We start from the raw sequence: 23,426 nt of genomic DNA, 5'->3' as shown, positions 1-23,426 counted from the left end.
TTTTTCAAATGTTCAAGAAAAGCATACAAAATTAACCTTCAACGCCCCCCCCCCCCTCCTCCCCGTTTCCTCACATCTCCCTCCCTCCGCCCCCCACACCAGTCAGGATTTTTAGTATGTTGTTCATGACACTTCCTCCTATGACATACAAAAATTTGCACCTTCATGAATTATTTCACATATTTGACCTGTTTCAGTCTAACTGAATCGGCCATTGTGTCACCAGCTTAGTCGACTATCTCCTTCACATTACATTTGTTTTGGTTAATACAAACCATTGAGAAATGAACAGAAGTATGATTTCCGACACATACTTATGTTCTTTTAAATGGAAACCTGTTGTTATTTTTAGCACAACTGAAAATAGAAAAAAAACTTAATCAATGCTGTTTCTTACATTGTAAAATGTTAATTACATCCAGAGTAATTTGTAACATAAAGTTGACGCTTGAGTAACTCCTCAGCAGTTCAGTCATGTGTATCGGAGAGATCCAAATTAATTAGGAATACATAAAGAACAGTGATGCAATGTAAGTACAGAAGAGACATTACATCCACATGCTAACATTTTTGTTAGTCTTTTTTTTTTTAAGAATACTGTATAGCACTGATTTGTTAGAAGACAATTTACATTAACATCAGAATGTAGTTAAACTTACAAATTTGTTTTTTGTTTTCAGTTACAGAATGTAAAAGAGTGTATATAGCGGTGGAAGATCAGGAGAATGGGCTGACCAATTTATGTGTCCACCACATACTATGAAACATCCGTCAAACATTCTGTCGAGGGTCAGTGTTGTGTTCATTGCAGAATGTGCAGGAGCAGCATCACGTTGGTACCACATACATCTACGCATGTCCAGTGGGACATTTTCTAGCAACTTTGGCAGACCATTTTGTAGAAACTTGATGTATTTTGCAGCTGTTTGGGTGCCTTCAGTGAAGTGAGGACCAATGAGATAGTTGCCAATTACTCTGCACCATACATTTACATTCCACAGTCACTGTCACTCTACCTGTCAAAGCCAGCAAGGATTGTCCATGGACCAGTAATGCATGTTTCGTAAATTCACTGCACCATTGCTTGTGAAACCTGCTTCATTGGTAAACAGGTAGAACTGCAACGCATTCTCTGTTAATGCCCATTGACAGAAATTCACTCGGTTGTTAAAGTAATATCCATGTAATTGCTGCTGCAGTGACGCATGATACGTGTGAAATTTGTGATGATGAAGTATGCACATTACACTACTTTGACTCATTGCCCTGCCTCTACCATTGTCACATGAATTCATGTGTGGATTAATGGCAACAGCAGCTAACACACCAACCACACCTGCTTCTCTTGTGATGGGTTTGATCTCTGTCCAGCTACCTTTCTGCATACAACCTGCAGGCTGCAGCTGCATTTTGTCTACACTCGCCATTGATGGGTATCATCTCTGCCTTTTCAGAGTTAGTACAAACCATTTTCACAGTTCTGATGGCACTGTACACACTGTTGTACATGCGACCTTCTCACATTCCTACTGTGCATACTTCTGTTCTTACTTGTGTACAGTTCACTATCACAGACGTTCGGTAATACAGTGTACTACAGTTATTCTGATTACAAGGACTAATTGAGCAAGTGCTACATGCAGACACTGAGACAGCAGAGCTCATAAACATCGTAGTCTTCGTAAAAATACCCCTACAGATCTTGTTTGTTACAACACATGACTGAACTTCTGAGGTTTCGAGTGTCAACTTTACATTACAAATTACTCCGTAAGTACTTAACATTTTGCACAACTATTCTTAGTTGTGCTAAAAATAATAATGGGTTTTCATTAAAAAAACAACAACACAGAAGTATGTGTTGAAAATCATACTTCCATGCATTTTTCAATGGTCTGTATTAACCAATTCCAACCCCCCCCCCCCCCCTCCTCACCACTTTTGGTCTGTGGAATTGGTTTTTTTAGTGTTTGTTGTGGTTTGGTAGGTGTTTCCAGTGGTAATGTTAGGTGACCACTCTGTATGTTTGTATGTATGTATATGTATGAAATTATTTTGAGGTATGCAGTAAATTTAGTATTTAATCTCTATTCAAAGAATGTCTAAAAGCCTCCTACACAATCAAACTTATCTTTCAAATTCACTCTTATTGATTTGTCAAACAAGCCCATACACAATCCAACAAGTTTGTCAGTTTAACCTCACTTTTCAAGCAGATGCTATTTGAGTATGCTTTATTTCGACACTATTGGGAAATGCTAGATATGCAAATAAACCATTCCTAACATTAACTCTGGCATTGTGTTTAAAGAAAAAGAAGAAGAACAAGAACAAGAAGAAGAACAAGAAGAAAATGCTGGTCCAGGTAAAGGTTTAAAATGGGGGAGAATCATAGAATGGACAATGAAACTTTTAATGATTTATTTGGAGCTAATTTGCACTCACACTGAAAAGAAAGACACAACTATGTGAAAATTTATTCACTGCTACTTGATCCTCTAATGAGAGTTCATTAAAAAGCCACAGTGTGGAAGCATAATCCTACATTGTTTGTGGAGGAGCCAGAGAACTTTGATTTTTTTTTAAATTTTATTGCACTCCTGCTTGTATGTTGTGCATAGAATATTAATTTTCTTCTTAACCTCTTCCTGTGTAATATATGGCTAGGAAAGATGCGATGCCTCTATCGAACTGTTAACTGCCAGAGCTATTGTTTTTATTCTTGATCATAGCTTCCATAGTTGTGGAAACTCACAATATAGGGAGATAAATTGTAATAACACTCTTTACCACTAGGCATATGCAGTGAAACATCAATATAAAGCATCATATTGCTCTTTTCAAGTTTACTGGCAATCAGAATTTCTCTCCAACATGTAAAACACACTCTGTGTTTGTCGTACATGTCAGACATGGTCAAATATTGGCAGACATAGTAAAGTTTGACAAATTGGTGAATCGTGTACTGGGTCCTGAACATTTGTGTTGACATACAAACATTTTCGACATGTTACTGAGTCTGTGAAGACAGTACAAGGTGGCAGGACAAGAGATGAAGTGTATTCTCTAAATAGTTATTAATTATTGAAATAAATTTGCAACACTCCTTGAAAAAGGTACAGAAATAAATGCCGACCTACATAACCTACTATTAGCACATAAATACAAGTTGCCATGACCAAAAGAATACACAAATTGTGCACTTTTTGGTCACAGGGGCATAACAGTGTCATTGCTCTTTGTCTTTTCTTCATTTGATGGAGCATATATGTTTTCTCTCGGTGGAAGTGGAATAAACACAAACACAACCATTTTGTTTACATTATATGTACTGTGTATGTCTTCTATATGAAGCAGGGTCTGTAGCATAGAACTTTTTCCTGGGACTACTCTTCCTCTTACGAAGTAGCACATTTGCAGTTGTATGCACTGCAGCTCTTAATTTTTGTTTTACACCCTCCACAGCCTCACAAAACAGCTTCATTAGAGACCATATGATCCTGACAGTCATCGTCACCCTGTCAGTGCTACACAACAGCAGCAAGACTGTGCACTCAACTTCCGTACTAAGTCACAACCATCTTTACAGTATACCATTCTTCAGTGAGAGAGAATGAGTTGATGAGTAGGAAGTGGCCACAGAACCATCATTTGTGGGCTCATCATACTTTTGGAACTGTAGTGGAAAGAAAGGAGGCCACTACAGCACTGACATAACAGCAGCACCTCAATTTCTAGTGAATGCATCCTTCAACATTGGACCCATACTTCCTCTATTTCTGATTTCTGATGGTCATACTTATTAAAGCACAGTTGTGTTCATACTAACCTTTTCTTCTGTGACAGGGTTATCTACCTTTTGAGTGGAATTAGAAGTTTTCCAGATATGGGAAGGCTGGTGTATGAAAATTATGTGGTTGTAAACTACATAATCATGATATGACATGAAAAATAAATGTGTGGTATAAAACAATTTTTTGGAAAGGCAGGTGTCTTTATTCTTTTTGGTGTGCTTGGTGTGAAAGGGTTTTAACAACAAGGAATTTTGACAATTTATTTGAACAAAGTTTTAATGCCACCTCTGTGCGTAATTAGGCTAACTGTCTTATTTTGGTAAGAAGACTAGTACCTTCTGTAATACAGTTTGATTATGTGGGAACTTGTATACAAGTTTATTTTTATAGCTATGAGGGTTAATTTAAATGTTTTGCTCTTGATGTAATTGTTATGCATATATTCCACAGTTATGAGATTTAATTATTGGGTACTGTATTTTTTTTAATAAAGAGGAGTTTCTTACAGGTGTAAGACAAGATTTTTGCAGCATTGAAACTTTGTATCCTGTGAAATTCAAACAACAGAATGAAATATGTAGTTGAAAGATGATAGTTTATTACTGATTTTAGATTGCAAGTGTCTCTCTGCATTGGATTGTGCACTGTTCTGAAACTTCCTGGCTTAGCCACAGCTTAGGGATTGTTTCTAGATTATAACATGCCATTCTTTCCTTTAGGAATGCTTGTCCAGAGATGTGTGCTGGAGAGCTTTTATCAGTTTGGAAGTAGAGGAGAGGTACTGACAGAACTGAATCTGTGAGGACTGGTCTGGAGTTACACCTGTAAAGTTCAGTCTATGAGAGTGTTGGCTATGAGAGACTGTGGTCTGTCACACAGTTTTAATGTGACAGAAATGTATAGATCATTATTAAAATTATTCACTAATGACCCGCCCCACCTTCGTACTATGTATCTACTGCTGGATGACTTGTCTAGCATTGCTGCAATAAATTATATACACAAACATCCCTTTTGAATCATTCACCAAATCCTTACAGTGGTTTTTGTGATTAGCCTTTACAAGCAGACACAAGAACATGCCAGGGTAAATTAGTAATATGTATAGATATATACATCTACATCTACATCTACAATTATACTTCTCAAGCCATCCAACGGTGTGTGGCGGAGGGCACTTTACCTCCCTTTTCTGTTCCAGTCGCATATGGTTCGCGGGAAGAACGACTGTCTGAAAGCCTCCGTGCGTGCTCGAATCTCTCTAATTTTACATTCGTGATCTCCTCGGGAGGTATAAGTAGGGGGAAGCAATATATTCGATACCTCATCCAGAAACGCACCCTCTCGAAATTTGGCGAGCAAGCTACACTGATTCCAGTCGAGGTGTGATCCTCTCCGGATTTTTAGTGGCTGTTTACCTTACTGCTTTTCACTCCAGATACTGCCTCGTCTGTAGTTTACCAACTTGTAGCTATCATCATTGCTATGAAATGTCACTCCAAATGCCAGTTAAATATGGAACAGTGAACAATACATATATTACACACTCATTAATGCAATTATTATTATTATTATTATTATTATTATTATTATTATTATTGCTGTTTTGCCCTTAAAGAGCACAGTTGGACTAAACTACATGGCCAATTCCTTTTGGTGCCTTCCTTGCTGCCCGAACTTCCCTCATTCGCTCGCTGTGTTTCTGTTTCCGGTCCTCTGTCCATGCTTCTTGTTGGCTTCGTGTCTTCGGCTTCATCTTGATTGTCTTTTTGGTTGCCCATATTTCTTTCATCTTCCGGCTGTGATCTTGCTTGTGTTCTTCGGTCCATTTTACTCCTGTTAGTTTGTCACAGTGTATCTCACGTATTTTACTTTTCTTAATGATATTTCTAAATTTTATTCTGTCGTTTATTGTGTCTGCTGTTATGTTGAGTTGGTTCAGGTCATTTTTTACCTCTGCCATCCATTTGTTGTTTCTAGTGGTTACCCAGGCAGAGATCTGTTCGGTAAGTCTGTGTGATGGCATTCTCTATAGGTGTCCATAGAATTGTAGTCTGCATTTTCTAAACTTTTCTGTGATTGTCTCCGAATGTTTGTATAGTTCCTCTGTAGGTTTCTTGATCCATATCCCATTGTTTTTAGTTGCACCAAATATTTTCCTAAGTATTTTCCGTTCTACTTTTTCTAGTTGTCTGATGCGTGTATGCCCTAGGATTAGTGTGGTCTCTGCTGCATATAGTGCCTCGGGGAGCACCACCATGTCGTAGTGGCGTAATTTGGCTTTTTGTGAAATAGACTTATTGTTGTAATGATTCCACACTAGTTTGCATGCCTTGTCCAGTTTAGTTTTTCTTTCTTCATGTGAGTCTCTGTTATGTCCACTCATTTGTAGTGTTTCACTGAGGTATTTGAAGTTTGCCATTTTGTAAATCGTGCCATACTTTGAGTTCAGCGATGAGAGTTTCTTTGTGCTCATAAACTGTGTATTTTCGTAATAGATATGTAGTCCAGTTTTGGAAGCGATTTCGTGTAGTTTTTCAATAGCGTCTTTTGTTTCGTTTATGCCTTTCGTGACAATCATCAAATCATCTGCAAAAGCCAGGCATTTAATCTATAGGTTTCCTAAGGTTATCCCCTGTTGTGGTATTTCCCATTTTTTTATTACCTTATCTAACACTAGATTGAAAAGGAGAGGTGAGAGGCCATCGCCTTGTCGGATACCTGTGCGAATTTCAAAGGGCTCTGATAGTTCCCCACAGAACTTTACTTTGGAGGTCGTGTTGGTCAAGGTTTGCTCTATGATAGTCCATGTTTTGTTGTCTACTTTGTATTCTGCTAGAATTTTGAAGATAGTTTTCCGGTCGATAGAGTTAATTATATAAACAAACCTTCCTCATGAATCAGTCCATATATTAGTGAAATCGTATCAAAATCCCTACAGCAAATTCTAAGATTAGCCCTCACATACAGACAGAAAAACATGATGAGGACTTTATAATATAATATAATATAATATAATATAATATAATAAGAATAGATGTTCACATTAGTGATACAGGTTTGCGGTTGAAAGGTAATTGTTCACTGCTTAACGACAATGTGGCAATATTGCTGACAAGAAAGAAAGATTTTGTGTTCTAAATGTAAATACAGATTAAATGTTTTTGAAGGGAGCTAAGACAAGGGAAGACGATCTCAATAAACTGTTGGCTGAAGTTTTATTTTTGTCACCCACGAAGAAGTACACAGACAGAATGTGTAGTGATGGCAGAGTGGATGTAATTTTTGAATGACATTTGAGTGATGGTTAGATTGGATCAGACAAGCGTGAAGTCTAGTTCAGTATGGTGGTCCATCACTTTCCTTATTTATGGTGGGAAGTGAAACAGACTACTCACTCAGAAAAATGAATGAAAAGGATTTGCTTGTGTTGGACATCACAACGAGTCTTGGACCTCAAATTAAGGGAGGTATTAATAACTCTGCCTCTACTTCATCATGTCAGGAGAGAGATATGTATGATATTGTTGACTTACAACCAAGTTAAGATTATAAGGAATATTTCCTTATGTCTTTGCTTGGTGCAGAGGGCTTTTAACTGATAGAATGAAGCATTTTGCACAGGATGGTGAAAGTAAGGCCAGGTGTGCCCTTAGAAAGCATAATAAGACTGCTTAAAAAAAGTAAAATTGCCCTCAACTTAAAGATTGATTTGAACACTACATTGGTTTTCCAAGTATAGTTCTATTAGAGGTGGTGTCTCCTTGCCTTCCTTCAATCTCTGAATTGACTCACCCAAGCACTGAGAGAAATCTACGTGTCATGTGAACCAAAGGTAACTTCACATTTTTCATATGCATAAATCACTGCCAGAGGTGAAAGAAGTGATGAGGACTGCTAATGTTCCCAGTATATGTAAATAATTTATCATATGGTTATAATAGAGGGAAACATTCCATGTAGGAAAAATATATCTAAAAACAAAGATGATGTGACTTACCAAATGAAAGTGCTGGCTGGTCGACACACACACAAACAAACACAAACATACACACAAAATCTTTGTTTTTAGATAAATAATTTATCAAATATACTCAGCCATAGTACTATAGGATTGTTCACTGTCAATGGTGTTGCCTTCAGAAAAGTGTCACCACTTAATGGTTGTTAGAGAATGCAGAACAGTTTAGATAATATTTCTGCTTGACTAACTAATGGCAGATCTCTTTAAATGTTAATAAAAGGAAGATTATGCCCTTAAAAGAGAAAACAAAATAGCATTTAATTACAAGATTAGTGTTGAACTTGTGGAACATATCACACCATTTGAGTATTTAGAAATAATGCAGTGAAGCAAAATGTAATGTAATGAACACACGAAATCAGTATTGGGGAAACTGAATACAAGACTTCTGTTTGATTTGAAGACCTGCTCTGGTGCATGTTGAATGCCCGTATCTCAAGTAACAGCATCCACACATAATTAGCCATAACATAATTTAATTTTACAGTACATACTAAGCTAATCATTCTGTAATCCTGTGGGCATAGACGTGCTTTGTTCTTCCAGTAGCATGTACTTCAACAGATTTTTCCAAAAACAATTTTAGTGACTTGGAAATTGGGTCACATTCTGGGCATAGTTTCTGTAAAAGTTAAAATATTTCAGAACCTGCTCAAAAAATAAAAAAAAATAAAAATCATTCTTATTTTCATTGCATATTATGACATATTATATAGTATCTGCATGAGGTGAGTAAATTGATAACATTAAAGTTATTCTAATTAGTCAGTGTATAATCCTGTTCTCTATTAAGAACTAAGCTTATATTATTTACTGTACATGTTTGATCTTACAGAGTCTTCGTCTTTTGCTGCCAGTGATGAAATACAATCTGCTGCAGATTACTTCTCAGTCTGGTCTTTTGGTGAACAAAATGCAAGGTAAAATGCTGTACAACTTCATAACCCACAATTGTGTTGTACACCTCTCTGTGTAACAGGTATGATTGTTGTTACATTGGAACATTCCCTGTCTGAAATTGAAGCTCAGAGCTGGATGCTCTTGTGGTGGAGAGTGGGAGTTGGAGGAGTGTGCACACTTCCTCATCAGAATATGAAGCCAAAATTGACTTAACAAGCACTTCCAGTCAAGTCTTCTGATAATGACAGCAACATATATCATTATATCATTATCCATGAATCCTGTACCTGTATCATGAGAGGAATCATTTCAGGTTAGTGTTGAGATGGACATCTGTGGAGTTTGTTATTTCACAAGGTACTGAGTTCTGAGCTACAAAGTCATTTAAAACAACGAGTGGCAAACCATTTTCAGTGGGACCTCTTGTAAAATTGTATTTGGTGGGTGTTGCAGATTATTTATTTCCAAGGAAGTTGAAGATGATTGAGAGAGTTGTCTTTCAAAGTGAATACTGTCTTGTGGAATCCTGGATTACTTTGTGACAGGATTTTCTATTTTTGAAACCGTTTGTGAATCAATGGAGAACATGGATGTTCTCCAGGATACACGCCATTCTGTAGCTACAGAAACTGTACCACAGGTGGACAGATGTCACTTGGTTGTTATCTCTTGTGTAAAAAATAAATTCTAAAGCAAATCCAGGATATATGTGTTGACTTTTCATTGCTTCATTCATCAAGTGATATTATATGCTGAAACAGAACTCCCCTATGTAAAGAAAGTTGTGGCAAAGTGTCAAAATTTTGTGTGGTCTCAAAATGTAAATCAGCACCAGTTCAGAGGATCCTCTGCATACATTTCATTCTCTTTATCTGTTGTTTCACAGTGTAACACGCTGCAGTTTACTGAACTACACTGTATAGTTGCTTTTGACAGTCAGTAGCTGAACCTGATACATTTACTTCAGTAAGCAACAAGAAAATAAATATCTACTAAGCTGTCATATACATCCAGGTATGCAGAGTTGCTTAACTGTAGAAGAAAATTGGTGCCTGGGCATTGAGCTTTTGTTTGGCAGTACCATGTGTACAAAGTTGAAAGATACACTTATCTATATTCACAGAACTGTATTACTATTAAGATTAAACCAAAGCTATAGGAGCCATGGGCTTCTTTTTAACTTTCATACTAAGTAAACAGCCCTACTTCTAGCTGTTATTTACCATTGTTTGGAGGACAAAAATGTCCTTCATGTGATTGAAAGTATGTTCAGCTTTCTACAGTTTTCAGAAACTATTTATGACTGTTTAATTCAACTAAAGACCAGTCTTATTAATATGAGTTAGGTACAAAACAGACTCTTTTTTTTCTCATCCTCTAGTTGAAGTAAAGTTAGTAGGCTGTAGATGTATGATCTTGACTCTCCCTTGTGTTAGTTCATATTTACTTAAGCCTGATTTAAAATGAGTGTTCAAATCATACTTAACCCTTCAGTTTCTTGATATAAAAGTTGTGAGTCTGAAGTCACTAAACAGTTTCTTGTGTTGTGCTATATTATACTACTTCGCTTTTTCAGTTTGCACAAATACAAATCGCACAGTATGACTACAGTTTCCTTCTAGCTACAGTTACAAGGATTGCTTTTGTTTTAGTGAAGTATACATTTTGGTGCCTCACTGGAAGCATTCAGGGCAGCAGATTTTTTTCAGAATCTTTACTTTTTATGACAATTGAAAATTTATTCCAGACTGAGATTTAAACATATCTCCTGCTTATTGCAAACAGTTGTCTTAACCTGTTAGGCAATTTGAGCACACCTGTGGGATGGATTCAAATTTGCAGTGTCATTTACTACTTGCAAACACTATTACCAGAGATTTTTCCAAGGGGTATGTGCAAATAGAATCACTGTGGAAATGGCACGCACCTGCAGCCACGGTGAGAGTCTCATTATGGCCATGGGTATGTGTGCTTTGGTGTCTGTGTGGTTTTGTGTGGGAATGTGTGTACATTTTCTAGAGAAATAGCAAGAGCTTGAAAGCTAGTGTGAATACTGTTTTCTGGTGCACATTTCTGTGTGTCACACATCAGCCAGCTATAAGTGAGTGGCTGCCTGTCCTTTATTTTATGGTCTACTCAATCCAGGAATTTCCATTGTTGTTAAATATGAAATTCAGAAATATGTTAAGAGGAACAAGAACCCAGACTGCTTTTAAATTAAAGCAGACACAAGACCTGTATTTATTTTATTTATTTATCAACAAAACAACAGAAGATGATTTTACATACAAGACTGTGTTGGAACATACCATTTATAGAAGCCATCTCACATTGGTTTTATCTTTGGACTGGTAGTTGTCACAGTCCTGCTTGGTGTGAAGGGGTACTTTGTTCCTTGGTTCTTAGGGCCCATGTCATCACAACCCTGAAAGTTTGTTAGCTGTGAAAAAGTCACCTGTAGCCGCAATGGTTACAGAGAAAGATAGAGTGGATGCATGTTGCACTATCGAACAACCATGAAATGGGTGAGTGATCAAAATAATGATGTGGCCACTAAGTCTGTGGCCTTTTTGTTTTATATCAGTATTATACAGTATTGGTCATATTCTGCAGAAACGTGGTGTGAATTGTGTTTTGACCACTATCTAAGTTTATGGCCCTTTAAGGGCTTGTAAAGGATGATCTTGGTTTGCATAAGGTAGGTATCCATTGCATTGCTTGAATTTGTGCCATGTCATACTTTGGTCAAACTATCAGGACTGTGGTGGACCAATGCACTTCCAAGAATGGTCATTTCTTGTGTATCCATGATTTTTTTCTATTTTTTGATACTGTTGGGATGAGGGGCATAGTTACCTTACACTTGTCTTTTTTATTGTATAATGGAATAATCTTGGAGATTTGGAATTGCTGAGTTAAAAAGTCCAGTGCTCATAGAGCACTTGATTATATTGCTTAATGGTTTTACTGTTTTGTTACATGGCCAGCCATACCATCAAGTACAGATGACAGGAAATTTGTTATATTTTCAGTAAGTCAAAGATCATCCTTCATAGTTGTAGACATTAAAAAAAGTGATTTTTCTGATCTCATACATATGGAAATGTGTGCTATGTGACCAGGTCATATTTGTTATTAGTAGAGACTATCTGCACATCCATTCTCATTGGCAGCTTAGCAGTCATTGAGTCAGTATATGAAGCTCTGAGTAGCGATTATGAGCCAGCTGGTATATAACGTGCCTCATCTTTCAGATTAGTTTTCTTGTTTGATGGGCGGGGCTAAAGTAGGTAGTTTATGTGGTTGTAGTATGGTTCAAAGCACAAATGGAATGAAACATAAAGACTGTGTGGAAATGGAATGGTTTGAGGAAGGGCACAGTCTCGGAATGTGAGGTTGGGTTGGTGATTAAAAAAAAAAACTTGAAAAATGATAGGGAGCACAGAGTCTTTGTGAGAAACCACTTTGATTCTGTGTGCACCAGTTGTGTGAAAAATGACTTGCTCTCATTGTCTATGAGACCCAAAAGGCTGTAGGTTATGAGTCCCAAGTTGATGCATGTTTATTGACTTCTGAGACCATCTTAAACAGAAGTTACAATCTCAGTTTGAAGTTATCATCAGAAGTGTTATTAAATGCTGGGGTCAGTCACACCTAGAGAATATATATTGGTTCAGTAGATTAGATTTGATATATTTTTCATTCCATAAATCCATAGTGAGGAGGTCCCCAAAACATAGAACATATCATGAATCAAGAAGAATGTAAAGTAAAACAAACACATCAATTGCATTATAGGGAAGATATACGTTAAACAATGGAAACTCCTGGAAGGAATATCAACAATGTAGGAAAAGAGAGATTGCTCCTTACTGTAAATAAGACATATCAAATTGCAGACGGGCACAAGTAAAAGACACTTACATGAAGCTTTTGGCCACAGCATTTTCAGTCATCACAGAATGCTCATGAACTTTATCGGTATGGGCTAGGTGTTATAGTGTGGGCAAGCTTTATCCATAATGGCTGAACACCACTGCTAGATACCATTACAGCACAGGAGTATTGGAGGAAGATTATTCTGGGTTATGTCTATCTGTTTAGGGGTATGGCAAGTCCTGATTTTCCGTTTATGGATGAAAATGCTGACCCACATAGGACTGCTGAGGTCTCAGAAACACTGGAAAGTGTAGATATTGAACACAAGTAATGGCCTGCATACTCTCAACCTTAAACCCAATAGAGCATGCTTGGTGTGCTATTGGCAGACATGTTGCTCAATGAACTGTGCAACAATTGCTTACTGCCTTGAGAGAGGAGTGGGCGAATACCCCCTCCAAGGACTCCTCAACAGTTTCATAGCCAGCATGAATAACAGGTGCAATATGTGCATTTCTGCCCAAGGAGGGCATTTTCCTCACCGAGAGTCTGAAACCAACCTTTATGTTGGGTGTCTAACCTAAGTCAAACATCAGCATTATTTATGTCTGTTATCTTTCTTTCCCAAGTGGTAAAATCTCCACAGTTTTTCGTTATATCCAGTTGGTGCATTAGTCACAACTGATACACATAACAGAGACTTTAGTCATCAATAACATAGTCTCCTTCATTATTTACAACAGTCTGTCAATGCTAGAATAACTTTTCGATTATACAACAGTAGAAATCAAGTGTTTTTGAAGCAAAGAACTTGCCAAGCCATGTTTGGAGCACATTTTCATCCAGAAAAGAAGTTCCTTTAAGGTTGCTCAACAGAAAGCAGAAAAGGTGAAAATCTGATGGTGCAAGATCAGATGAACAAGATGGGTGAGGAATGACTTCCCAACCCAACTCCTGTATAGTGTTTTTTGGGAGGATGTTGTAATATCACGCCTATATTTTATTCAAAATGATACTCATGACAGCATTGTATGTGGAATGTGACTGAACTTTGACCATATTCTTATGATACTGATAAAAGGTACTTCATCGTTAGTAAAATAATAAATAATTATTGTCAATGACATAATTTAATATTTTGTAAAAAAATATATCTCAGACAATACCCATGCAAAAAGATAATGAAAATCTCAATCTTTTGTTATCTATTATTTTTGTAGAAAAATCCTTCTTCTTGTTCAAATTTTGTACTGATAGGATGTGATTGATGTCTCGTTACACAGAGGTCAGTAAAAAACTGAACTAAAGTATTGTCATGTTGATAATTGATACTTGAGAATAGAGATTATGTTTATTGAAATGAATCTTCTTTGTTTGGAGTTTTATTTCTTTGTAATTTGTCCTATATAAATGTTAAGTTTTCAGCTCAACTACCAAAGAGAACAGCCATTAGCGCTATTGATCTGCAGCACAGTTTATTGGTAAACAGTGAATATTAATGTATCACGAAACATTGAGAAATATTTTCGAATGTTAATGCATGTAATGAAGGTGAGAAAAGATTTAATATAAAACATTTACTATGAGTAAAATACAGCCTGAAGCAGAATCGATAAGTGATTGTCTTATGTTAGCTGCCATCTTAGTGAAATATTGCAGCGGCAGTTTTAAATTGATTTTCTGTACAGACTTAAATGTTGTTAGTTATAATTGCAATAATAATTGTATACTAGTGGCCAAGGACCCACTCTGAGCTGATAAATACCAGTTAGACTGTAAACATGTCAAACGTCTATGAATGAATGCAAACAGCATCTTGCTTGATATAAATTCTTATCTGCTTATGCATGAAGTGTGGTAATTTTGTAACAACTGTTATGAAATATTTTGACAGGAAAATACATCAGTGTTGTGTACATGTGGCACTGTGTGACAAAACTGTTCATTTTGTTTAAAGAAAAGCGTTGCCACCTCAAGAAAACAGTAGTGATAATTTCGATACACAATCTTGCAACTAGCAAAGAGTCGTTTAAACAACAGCACTGAAATTACTAAAAATCATTACTCTTCTTTAGTTCAGATTACTTATCATACATTTACCTTGTTTGTTGGTTATAAATGATTACTTTTGTGAATGATCTTAGTGACATTTGCACTGTTTGATAGACAACATAGGTAGATGTTCCCGGGTGGAGATTTCTTTAACATAAAAGGTTTATTGGCCAGGAAAAGCAGTGATTAAATAAAAGCTAATGTTACATTAATAATAAGTAACTAGTTTTATTGTAATCTGGCTGAAATTGTACAACACAACTCATGCAATTACACCACATGCCACAATGTTATTGTGGAGTAGCATCACTTCACACAGTCTTCCTGGTTTTTGTTCTTGGATTGCACCTGGAAGGCACCTTAGTTGTTGACAATAAATGTCAGCAGTGATGGTAACATCTTGGGGAAGCAGTTTGTGGAAAATCGCACCATCACTGTTCCACCAGATGCATAACATTATCTTTTGTGGATACACGCAGGTCTTCGTACAGGGAGTTGCTGATTTGTTTGGGCTCAACCATTCGTTTCTTTTGCTTATGTTAGCATAAAGAAATAATTTCTTGTCACTATTAATGATACAAAACAGGAATGGCCAGTGCATCTTCATGTTTTCTCAGTGTAAAGATAGTTCCATAAAGTTTCGGGCTTGCAGCCGCATAAATTCAGCTTCTTCTTCTAAAACTTCGGCTGAATACTGTCCAGCCATTTTAGAGTGAGCTGAGGTGACTAATGCTCCTGCACTTGCTCCGTCCTTTTAAACCTGAGGACCGAATCACTTTGTATGCGGCCAAAGATAATTATCAATATCTTTGGCCGCATACACAATGGTTTGGTCCTCAGGTTTAAAAGGTCGTAGCAAGTGCTGAAGAGTTAAGTCACCTTGGCTCATTCTGAAGATGGATGGACAGTATTCAGCCGAAATATTAGAAGAAGAAGATGAATTTATGCAGCTGCAGACCCAAAACCTTATGGAATAAGAATTGTCAGTGTTGTTCACGAGCCAGTTGGTGGCAAGCAAGCAGAGATGCACATGTGTGACCACCTTCTGCTTTCTGTGATTTTGGCTTAGAGCATGCATTACCCATACTCCTGTTTTAACGTTCCCCATGGTAAAATGATCACAATTTAACCCCTTTTGCAGTTCTTGAGTACATTGCTGCGGATGATTGTGGGTTGATGTGTTTAAATGATCTTCATCAAACTCTGCAAATCTATTCCTGAACATGAAGAGTCACTAATGTGAAAACAATCATCCTTAAAATGAGAAAACCATTTTCTTCCATGTTCTGTCCAGTGGCATTATCCCCATACACAGCACAAATGTTTCTGGCTGCCTCTGCTACTGTCACCTCTCTATTGAACTTAAACAGAAGATTATATCAGAAATATTCTCACTTGGCACTCCCTTTTACAGCATGCACAGCTCCATCCACTATCTCTAAATGAGAAAATGACAAATTTAAAATTCAAATAGCAACTGGAATACCAACACACAAAACAAAAACACTACGAAACTTTGCACCACTCTAATAAATATACCATCCCACCTCTGTTATGTATATACTGTGTTTCATGTCATCCATCATTGCCTACAACCATTCCTGTCCAAAAATCTCTCTTCCATAGCAATTATCAAGCAGTGCATAATACTAGTGGTGTAATATTCACCCACAAAATCTCATTTTACTGGTTCATGAATGTTGTTTATTAGGCAGCGAAGCTTATCAAGCTGAATTAACAAAAAGATTGAGCAAAATCAAAGAAGAGTTGTACAGTTTGTTGGTTTTGCTTAGTCAGAAAGTGAACTTCACAGAAATGGTAAGCACTTCCCAGTGAAGAAGCTGCAGAAAAAATTATGCTCTTCTTTAAAGACTTAGTCTTCTATTTTTTCAGTGCATGTTTCAAGACGAGTAAAGAAACATTTTATTTTCTGTTAAATAAATCTAGTGTAATGATCATGACGGCAAAATTACACACACTTGGTCTCACATGAGAATAGCTCTTCTTTCTCAAACAATGGAAACTCCATGTAGGAATGTCAACAATGTAGGAAAAGATAGATTGCTGCTTACTGTAAAGAAGAAAAGTCAAGTTGAGGATAGGCACAATTAAAAGACACTCACATAGAGCTTTCGGCCACAGCCTCGATTCAGTAAAGAGAGAGAGCACGCGCACACACACACACACACACACACACACACACACACACACACACACACAAAGCAAGCACACCTCAAGCACACATGACTGCCAACTCCAGCATCTCATGCCAGACTTTTTTCTCAGTCATCTATGAAAGCTGCTCCTGTCTAACAACGATAAACGGAATATAAAAGGGGTGAAATAACTACATGTTCTCTCTGCTATACACAATATGGTAGCTTATGGAGTACAAATGTACTCATTGAGATAGAAATTATAGGCTACGCATAGAAGCTGGTTAAAGCGTTTCTGATCATAGTCATATTGTGTTGTGATTGGCACATCTACTTTTGAAGGCCTGGAACATCAACTTCTGAAACAGTCAGATGGAGAACTGCAAGCTTTGAAGCCTATCTCTGTATGCACAAAACAAATCCATTTCTGGGCATATATGTTTACTGCAAAGAAGCTGGTGCCCTCTTTTTTGGTGTAAAGCTTCTAACTGTGTAAACTACGGGTATGGTTGCATTTACGGTGGTTTTCATGTTTGCTGTAGGTGTTAACTAACGCTTCTATAAAAATAAAAATGGCAGATAACAATCTTTCTCAGTTAATTAGCTATTTTCATGTTTTATGGAGCAACTTTCCAAACTCTGGTTATCGTGGAACCTTTCAATTGATTTATGGGAGTAATATTATTTCTTAGTGATTATATGGTAACACACTGATCATTCCCATGCATAGTTTGCATTTATATTAGAATTATACTTAACCTCTTGTTTTAAACTAACATAAACAGTCATGCACACACACTGTTTTATTTCTGGCTAAATTTACAATTCAATTGGGAATTGTTATTATTTTCAGTGAAATTCTGAATGATGTTAAAAATAAACCTAATGAGGGACATCCTGAAGTTTTAAACTATGGAGTCCGGAACAGTCCCAACTACAGATTTGTGTGGAATAGCTATCTTCTGAGTAAAGTAGAGAAGTCTCTGCATCCAGATTGGATCCTTTATGTAACACATGGCTTTGTGGGGCAGTCAAATATAAGCATCTTTGGAAGATCTGTGTACATCACTCTTATAGCGCGAAGATCAAACAGATATGCAGGCACAAGGTTTCTTAAGAGAGGAGCTAATTTTCAAGTGAGTATGAACCTACACAAATAAAAGAAGTTTAGTATCAATTTATATGTTGCTAAATTGGAGAATGTTTTTAACTTATCATTAATCTAGCAGTGGTATTGTTTTTTATTATAAAATAGAGCAGGCCAGGAATACTAGAGGTGAAACATTTTACAAAATATGCTTTTTTTCTTTGTAGGGTGATGTAGCCAATGAAGTTGAAACAGAGCAGATTGTTCATGATTCAGGGCTGTCCTCCCTGATTTTGGGCCATTTTAGTGCCTTTGTTCAACTTCGTGGTTCCATTCCTGCTCAGTGGAGTCAGGACATTAGCAAAATAGTTCCTAAGCCTGCCATCAGCTTTGACTTGAGTGATCCTTTTGCTGAAACAGCAGGTACAGTACATACATAATCTGTTCTTCCAGGTATTGCACAAAATGTTTGATGTGAGGGCTTACAGAGAATAATGTTATGAACTTTCCCACAGGATCTTTGATAGATTCTGGTCTGTATGTTGCATATTTGAAGAAAATAAAATTTTGTCTATAATATTCATTAGTGTTCGTAGTATTTCCTTACATTATAGTTCCTACTTGATTTTACATACCATAAAATTAAGTTACTGCAGGATGAGCAGATGAGGGCTCTGAAACAGTGCTGAAGAAATCTGAGGGGTCTAAAGGCCTTGATGGGAAATATTGTCTGTTATGAATTTAAGAAGTGACAAACCTTGTAAGATGCTGTATAGGGGGAAAAAATTCACCTCACAGCTACCAAATATGATTTTAGTGCATAGCAGTTTTGGAGCATTGTAGCTCTGTCTTACATGTAAATGATTCATTTCGGGCTATGCAAGTATTGTACAAACACCATGTCTGAAAATTGTACCATCAGCATGTGGTGGTCCACCTCACCTGGCCCCAATTTCCTCTACCAAGTGGAACCCAAAGACGATGCTACTGTTTCATGTGGCTTTGAAAGCCCTGAACTGGGACTGTAATGGGCTTTACTGTCTATTCCAGAGTCAGCCATGGCATGCAAAAGTTATGCTTGAACAATGCGTTGCGTACGTGCAGTCCAAGGTTTGGCTGGTCCTAACACTACTCAGTATGTCTCGGCTTTGCTTGGTCCTTCTTGGAATTACTGAATACAGCATGACATTTCATTTAGCTGTGGGTTGTGACACTGTTTCTTTCAGCATTTGGTGCAACATTTTTTAGACGGCATGAATTTTTTCAGTTCGGCAGACTCGTAGTGTCAGCTTGGTTTAATTTTGATATTTGCTCATGGTATAAAAGAAATTCCAAGGTCCTGTCACTGTTTGCACAAAAAGAGGCAGTCTATCAATCTGTCATCACAAGCCTTTAAAAATGAATGGGAATAACAGTTACTTTTTCTTAGAGAAGGATGAGAATTCTCGATATCTGTTATTAACTCACATGAGGACAGATACTGCAGATTGCTATAAAACAGCATTTAACACCATGCTCAAAAAATTTAAAGATTTAGTTAATAATGAAAGAGCAAAAATTTACATTAATCGACACACTATTTGTATGGAATTCATCATTCTGTACATCTAGGAGGACTTTGCGCTACATTTGAGATGTAAATGATCTCATTGCGCTACAAGCATGGAGCAAGTGATGAAATTAGTGATACGAATAGTAAATTTTCTACTGTTGCTTGCATCATTACATTGTCAGTTGCAACAGTTTTTGATGGAAATGAATGAAGCATATGGAGACATTATGTTTACTGCAAAGTACATTGATTAAGAGATGGGGCATGCCTGGAATGATTTTTCAAGTACCGGTAAGACCTGCAGTTGTTGAATTTCTTAAGGACAAAGGATAGCAGGGATGAAAATTAAAACATCCAGAATGCATACCACGTATTTTAAGTGGGTGCTTGACAGCACATGGTCTACATTAAAATGTTACAACGTGAAAAACAACTTACTTCTAAATTGATGTGTATGCATTTAAAAGGATAGTTGCAGTGTTGATGGGACAACTTCTGACAAAAAGCAGTATTCATTTCCTGAAGCGTACTGATGCTAAAGAAAATGCAAATTTTGCAGAATTTATTGTGGTATCAAAACATACAACAAGAATAGTTTGCTAAACTTTTTGAAGACACTGCCAATCTTACATCTGTTTTTGAGACTGTTTGCCATTTCAGTTGAAAACATCCCTGTGTGTTTGCTGACAGAACAGAACTAAAAGATGAATTATTTCGTTAAAAATGTCCTGCAGTCCTGTGTTGTTTTCCTTCAGTGTGATTTCCCATATCTCCATAATGAGATGATACAATGTTTCGATCAGCGTAGGTGCACGAAAGGCTTTTTTCAATTGTGTAACTAAATAACTCATGATTACAGCAACCTGAGTGATGAAAATCTATAAAATCATTTACATCTCTTTGCATGTTGACAGTTTGTACCAGGTATAAATTTTATTGAGTCTTCAGTGCACCAAAAATAATTTAATAATACTGAATTTTTTTTAATGGTCTGTGTAGCTGAGTAAGAAATATGCTATTTCACATTCCTTGTGTAACTGCATTGCCATTTAATGTGGCACATTCATGATTTCATCCTCTTCTCACTCTGGCAGCATGGAGTGGAAATGGTGGAAGTGTGCATTGAGGTGACAGGGATCCACTTGTGTGTGAGAGTTCCAGGCACATGCGGAATTCTTAGCCATCCCTAATGTACTTACTTTGCCAGCAGATCCTCAAGTGCATTCTGTGGACAGTTAGCCTATCTCTGTTGATCAGTGGAATCCAGATTTTCCTTTGGTGTAAAGAACTCCACCGGGAGAATCAGGAGGAGTAGCCACAATTTTCCGGTTCTGTAAGAGCAGATAAACTTTCAGGAGGAACTGCAGTGCCCTTATCATGATGCATGAGCAATTAAGAGCAGTGCTGTCAGTTTCACCCTCTACCACCTTTCATACCAAATAAGCATACTTTTCTGTTGTGCGATGCAGTTCATTACTCACTACTTCCTACTACAACATTTTCCCTAACAGGAGCCGAGGCCTCCGCTGATCTCTATTGATTTGGAACTTGTTCATTGCTGAGAGAAGGTCCAGCGATCCTCCTACAATCTGGGTTGATACTGTAATTAGTCATCTATGTACCCAGTAAGTCATCGTCTGATATAGCACAGCTGTAAGTTCATCTGATTCAAACAGCAAGTCTAGGTGATGCACTAATGAGACTAAGTGCAAGAATAATTTCCACAACATCCCATAATTCACTTTGTAATGAGGGCCTATCATCACGTGACACTTAACATACTGTTGCCAGCTACACCCCCAGTACTCTGCCAAAAATTTCTGCACTGGGTAATTCCCACAGTATTTTCCTGTAATGTCCCATTATAGTTTTGTTTCAGCTGTGAGGTGCTGGCTGAACCAGTGGGTTTGCTGTAGATTGGATAAAGTCGCAGTTGTAAACCACTTCTTAAAGTTCTCAATTAACTATTTGTGATACTTAACTGACTTCTCCCCCCCATCCCCCCTCCAATCACCCTCCAAATTTCAGTCATCTAGGAATGGCACTAAGAGGTGATACTTGCCATGAATGGAATGGCCTATCATTCTTCATCAGACTTCCTGCTTCATCGTTCATTGCACCCTCTCAGTAGGTACTAACCAGACAGACAGTGCAACAGCACTGGGGTTTGCCCATTGATCATGTTCCCTGTACTCCAGTTGAACCTGTGGATCCATTAGCAAGTTCGTGCAATCTGTTAACTATCCATGGATTAGTTCTACCCATTCAGGCTGCTGCCTGGTGAGCAGTCTCACCTGTCAGACTGCTCTCAAAAACTGCTGACACTTTTGTCATGCTCGGTCTGTTGTATGGTGACAAATGCTTTGTGTTGGTGGCCCTGCACTGAGTTCATGGACCTGCCTGTCTATCACTACAACACATTCCCTCAATCTCTTCTCTACTCCTGAAATAAAAGTTGCACAACTAGTTTGCAAACTATTGGTTTATTGCAGTTGACAAGCAGAGTTTTGATTAACTATCATGACAGGGGTTCACAGTCATGTAAAACATTTAAAAAAAATGATATTCACCATTGACTGCTGAAACCATTTATTTTTCTCAATTACAGTTTTGGCTGAAGGTTATTATCAAGCGGCATACTGCAAACTGCTGCGCTTCAGCAGATGCCAAACTTTAAAAATCCTCTGACGTGTACACATGTCATTGTCATTTCTGAACCTTATAACTGTATTAATAGCTTTAACACAAATCCAATAAACCACTGTCCTTGTACATTATTTACATGTCAACATTGTTATAAGGCTCAGATATGACAATGATGTGTACATGTCAGAGAATTTTTTAATGTTTGACATGTGCTGAAGCACAATCGTTTACAGTCTACCTTTTGATAATGGCCTTATGGCCAAAATTGCAATTTTGAAAATAAATACTTATACACTCAATGTCGAATATGATGTCATATAAAGAGTGGAATATTTTTGTACCTGAGTGGTCTTGGAAGTGGAGACAGTTTCTACTGATTTCATCTGATTTGAAAGTTAGCTTACTTTTCCACATTCTCCCAGACTTTCTTCAGAACATCCTCTGTATGCTTATTCAGTGAACAAGGTCATCTCCTATACATCTCATGTGATGTTAACAGTTTTTACTTCAGTCTCTACTTCTGTGCTGATATTTTGAAATTTGCAGTTTGTTTCATCAGTGAACATTTCAGAATGACTATTTATGTCTTAAGACCTTAAATTTGAACCAGTCTGCACAATTACATTTAAATATTGAGGCTCCTTTCTTATATTAGCTTTGATATCCAGCAAAGCTGTTCACAGAGGTTCAGAAACAATGAAATTGACATATCTTCTCTGGTTTGATGTCGTCAGTGCCACTGACATTGGCAGTATGGGCATCAGCTCTGTCAGTGTGCATAGCATCTCTAAATGGCAGAGACCCTCAAGTCTCAAAGCCTCGGCCACTGAATGCATGATGGCTCTCACTGTTGATGATGCCTCATCAGCACTGACAGCTGCTCCATCCCCCTGTTGTGCCACTTTGGTCTCATGGAGTGGCAAAAAAACATGCTGGTACTCAACATGAACCTCTGTCAAAGTGTCCTTTGTCATCCTCTGTGATAATTAGCTGTTACTAAAGAATCGTTTGCTCTCACTGCTATCTCCTGCCACTCCACTGAATGTAGCCTCAAACCCAATATCTGTTGCTCATGTTTACAGATAGGAAAGTTTGTCTTCTTTAAATAACCACACAGACTGAAAATGCCTGCCTTATCTGTTTTATGTTGTAGCTGAATTTTTCAGCCAAGTTCAGTGTGGGGTGCAGAAAACCGGTTTCCTATACCCTGATATCTGACTGGCCTTTCTACTCAGCAGAAAGGGCCATGTAACTGCTCTTCGAATGAGTCCTGTCGCGATTGCCTTGATTGTGGTGGTTCATGTCACCTAGCCCCCATTTAGTCTAACAAGCCCAA

The 23,426-nt window shown here is 37.4% G+C and overlaps 1 protein-coding gene across 3 annotated transcripts in view; it reads left to right on the top strand.

Annotated features, from left to right (window-relative positions):
• The window catches only part of LOC124802708 (polyphosphoinositide phosphatase), a 177,311-nt gene that overhangs the window by 59,007 nt on the left and 94,878 nt on the right, over positions 1-23,426 (top strand). For all 3 annotated transcript variants that reach the window (XM_047263668.1, XM_047263670.1, XM_047263669.1), the window contains 3 exons: positions 8,654-8,738; positions 17,659-17,941; positions 18,120-18,315. In XM_047263668.1, coding sequence (XP_047119624.1) covers positions 8,654-8,738; positions 17,659-17,941; positions 18,120-18,315 — 564 coding nt within the window. The remainder of the gene's footprint in view (positions 1-8,653; positions 8,739-17,658; positions 17,942-18,119; positions 18,316-23,426) is intronic.

This window comes from Schistocerca piceifrons, chromosome 6 (genome assembly GCF_021461385.2).
Source record: "Schistocerca piceifrons isolate TAMUIC-IGC-003096 chromosome 6, iqSchPice1.1, whole genome shotgun sequence".
Classification (NCBI taxonomy): domain Eukaryota; kingdom Metazoa; phylum Arthropoda; class Insecta; order Orthoptera; family Acrididae; genus Schistocerca; species Schistocerca piceifrons.
This window is presented reverse-complemented; position numbering and strand designations above follow the sequence as displayed.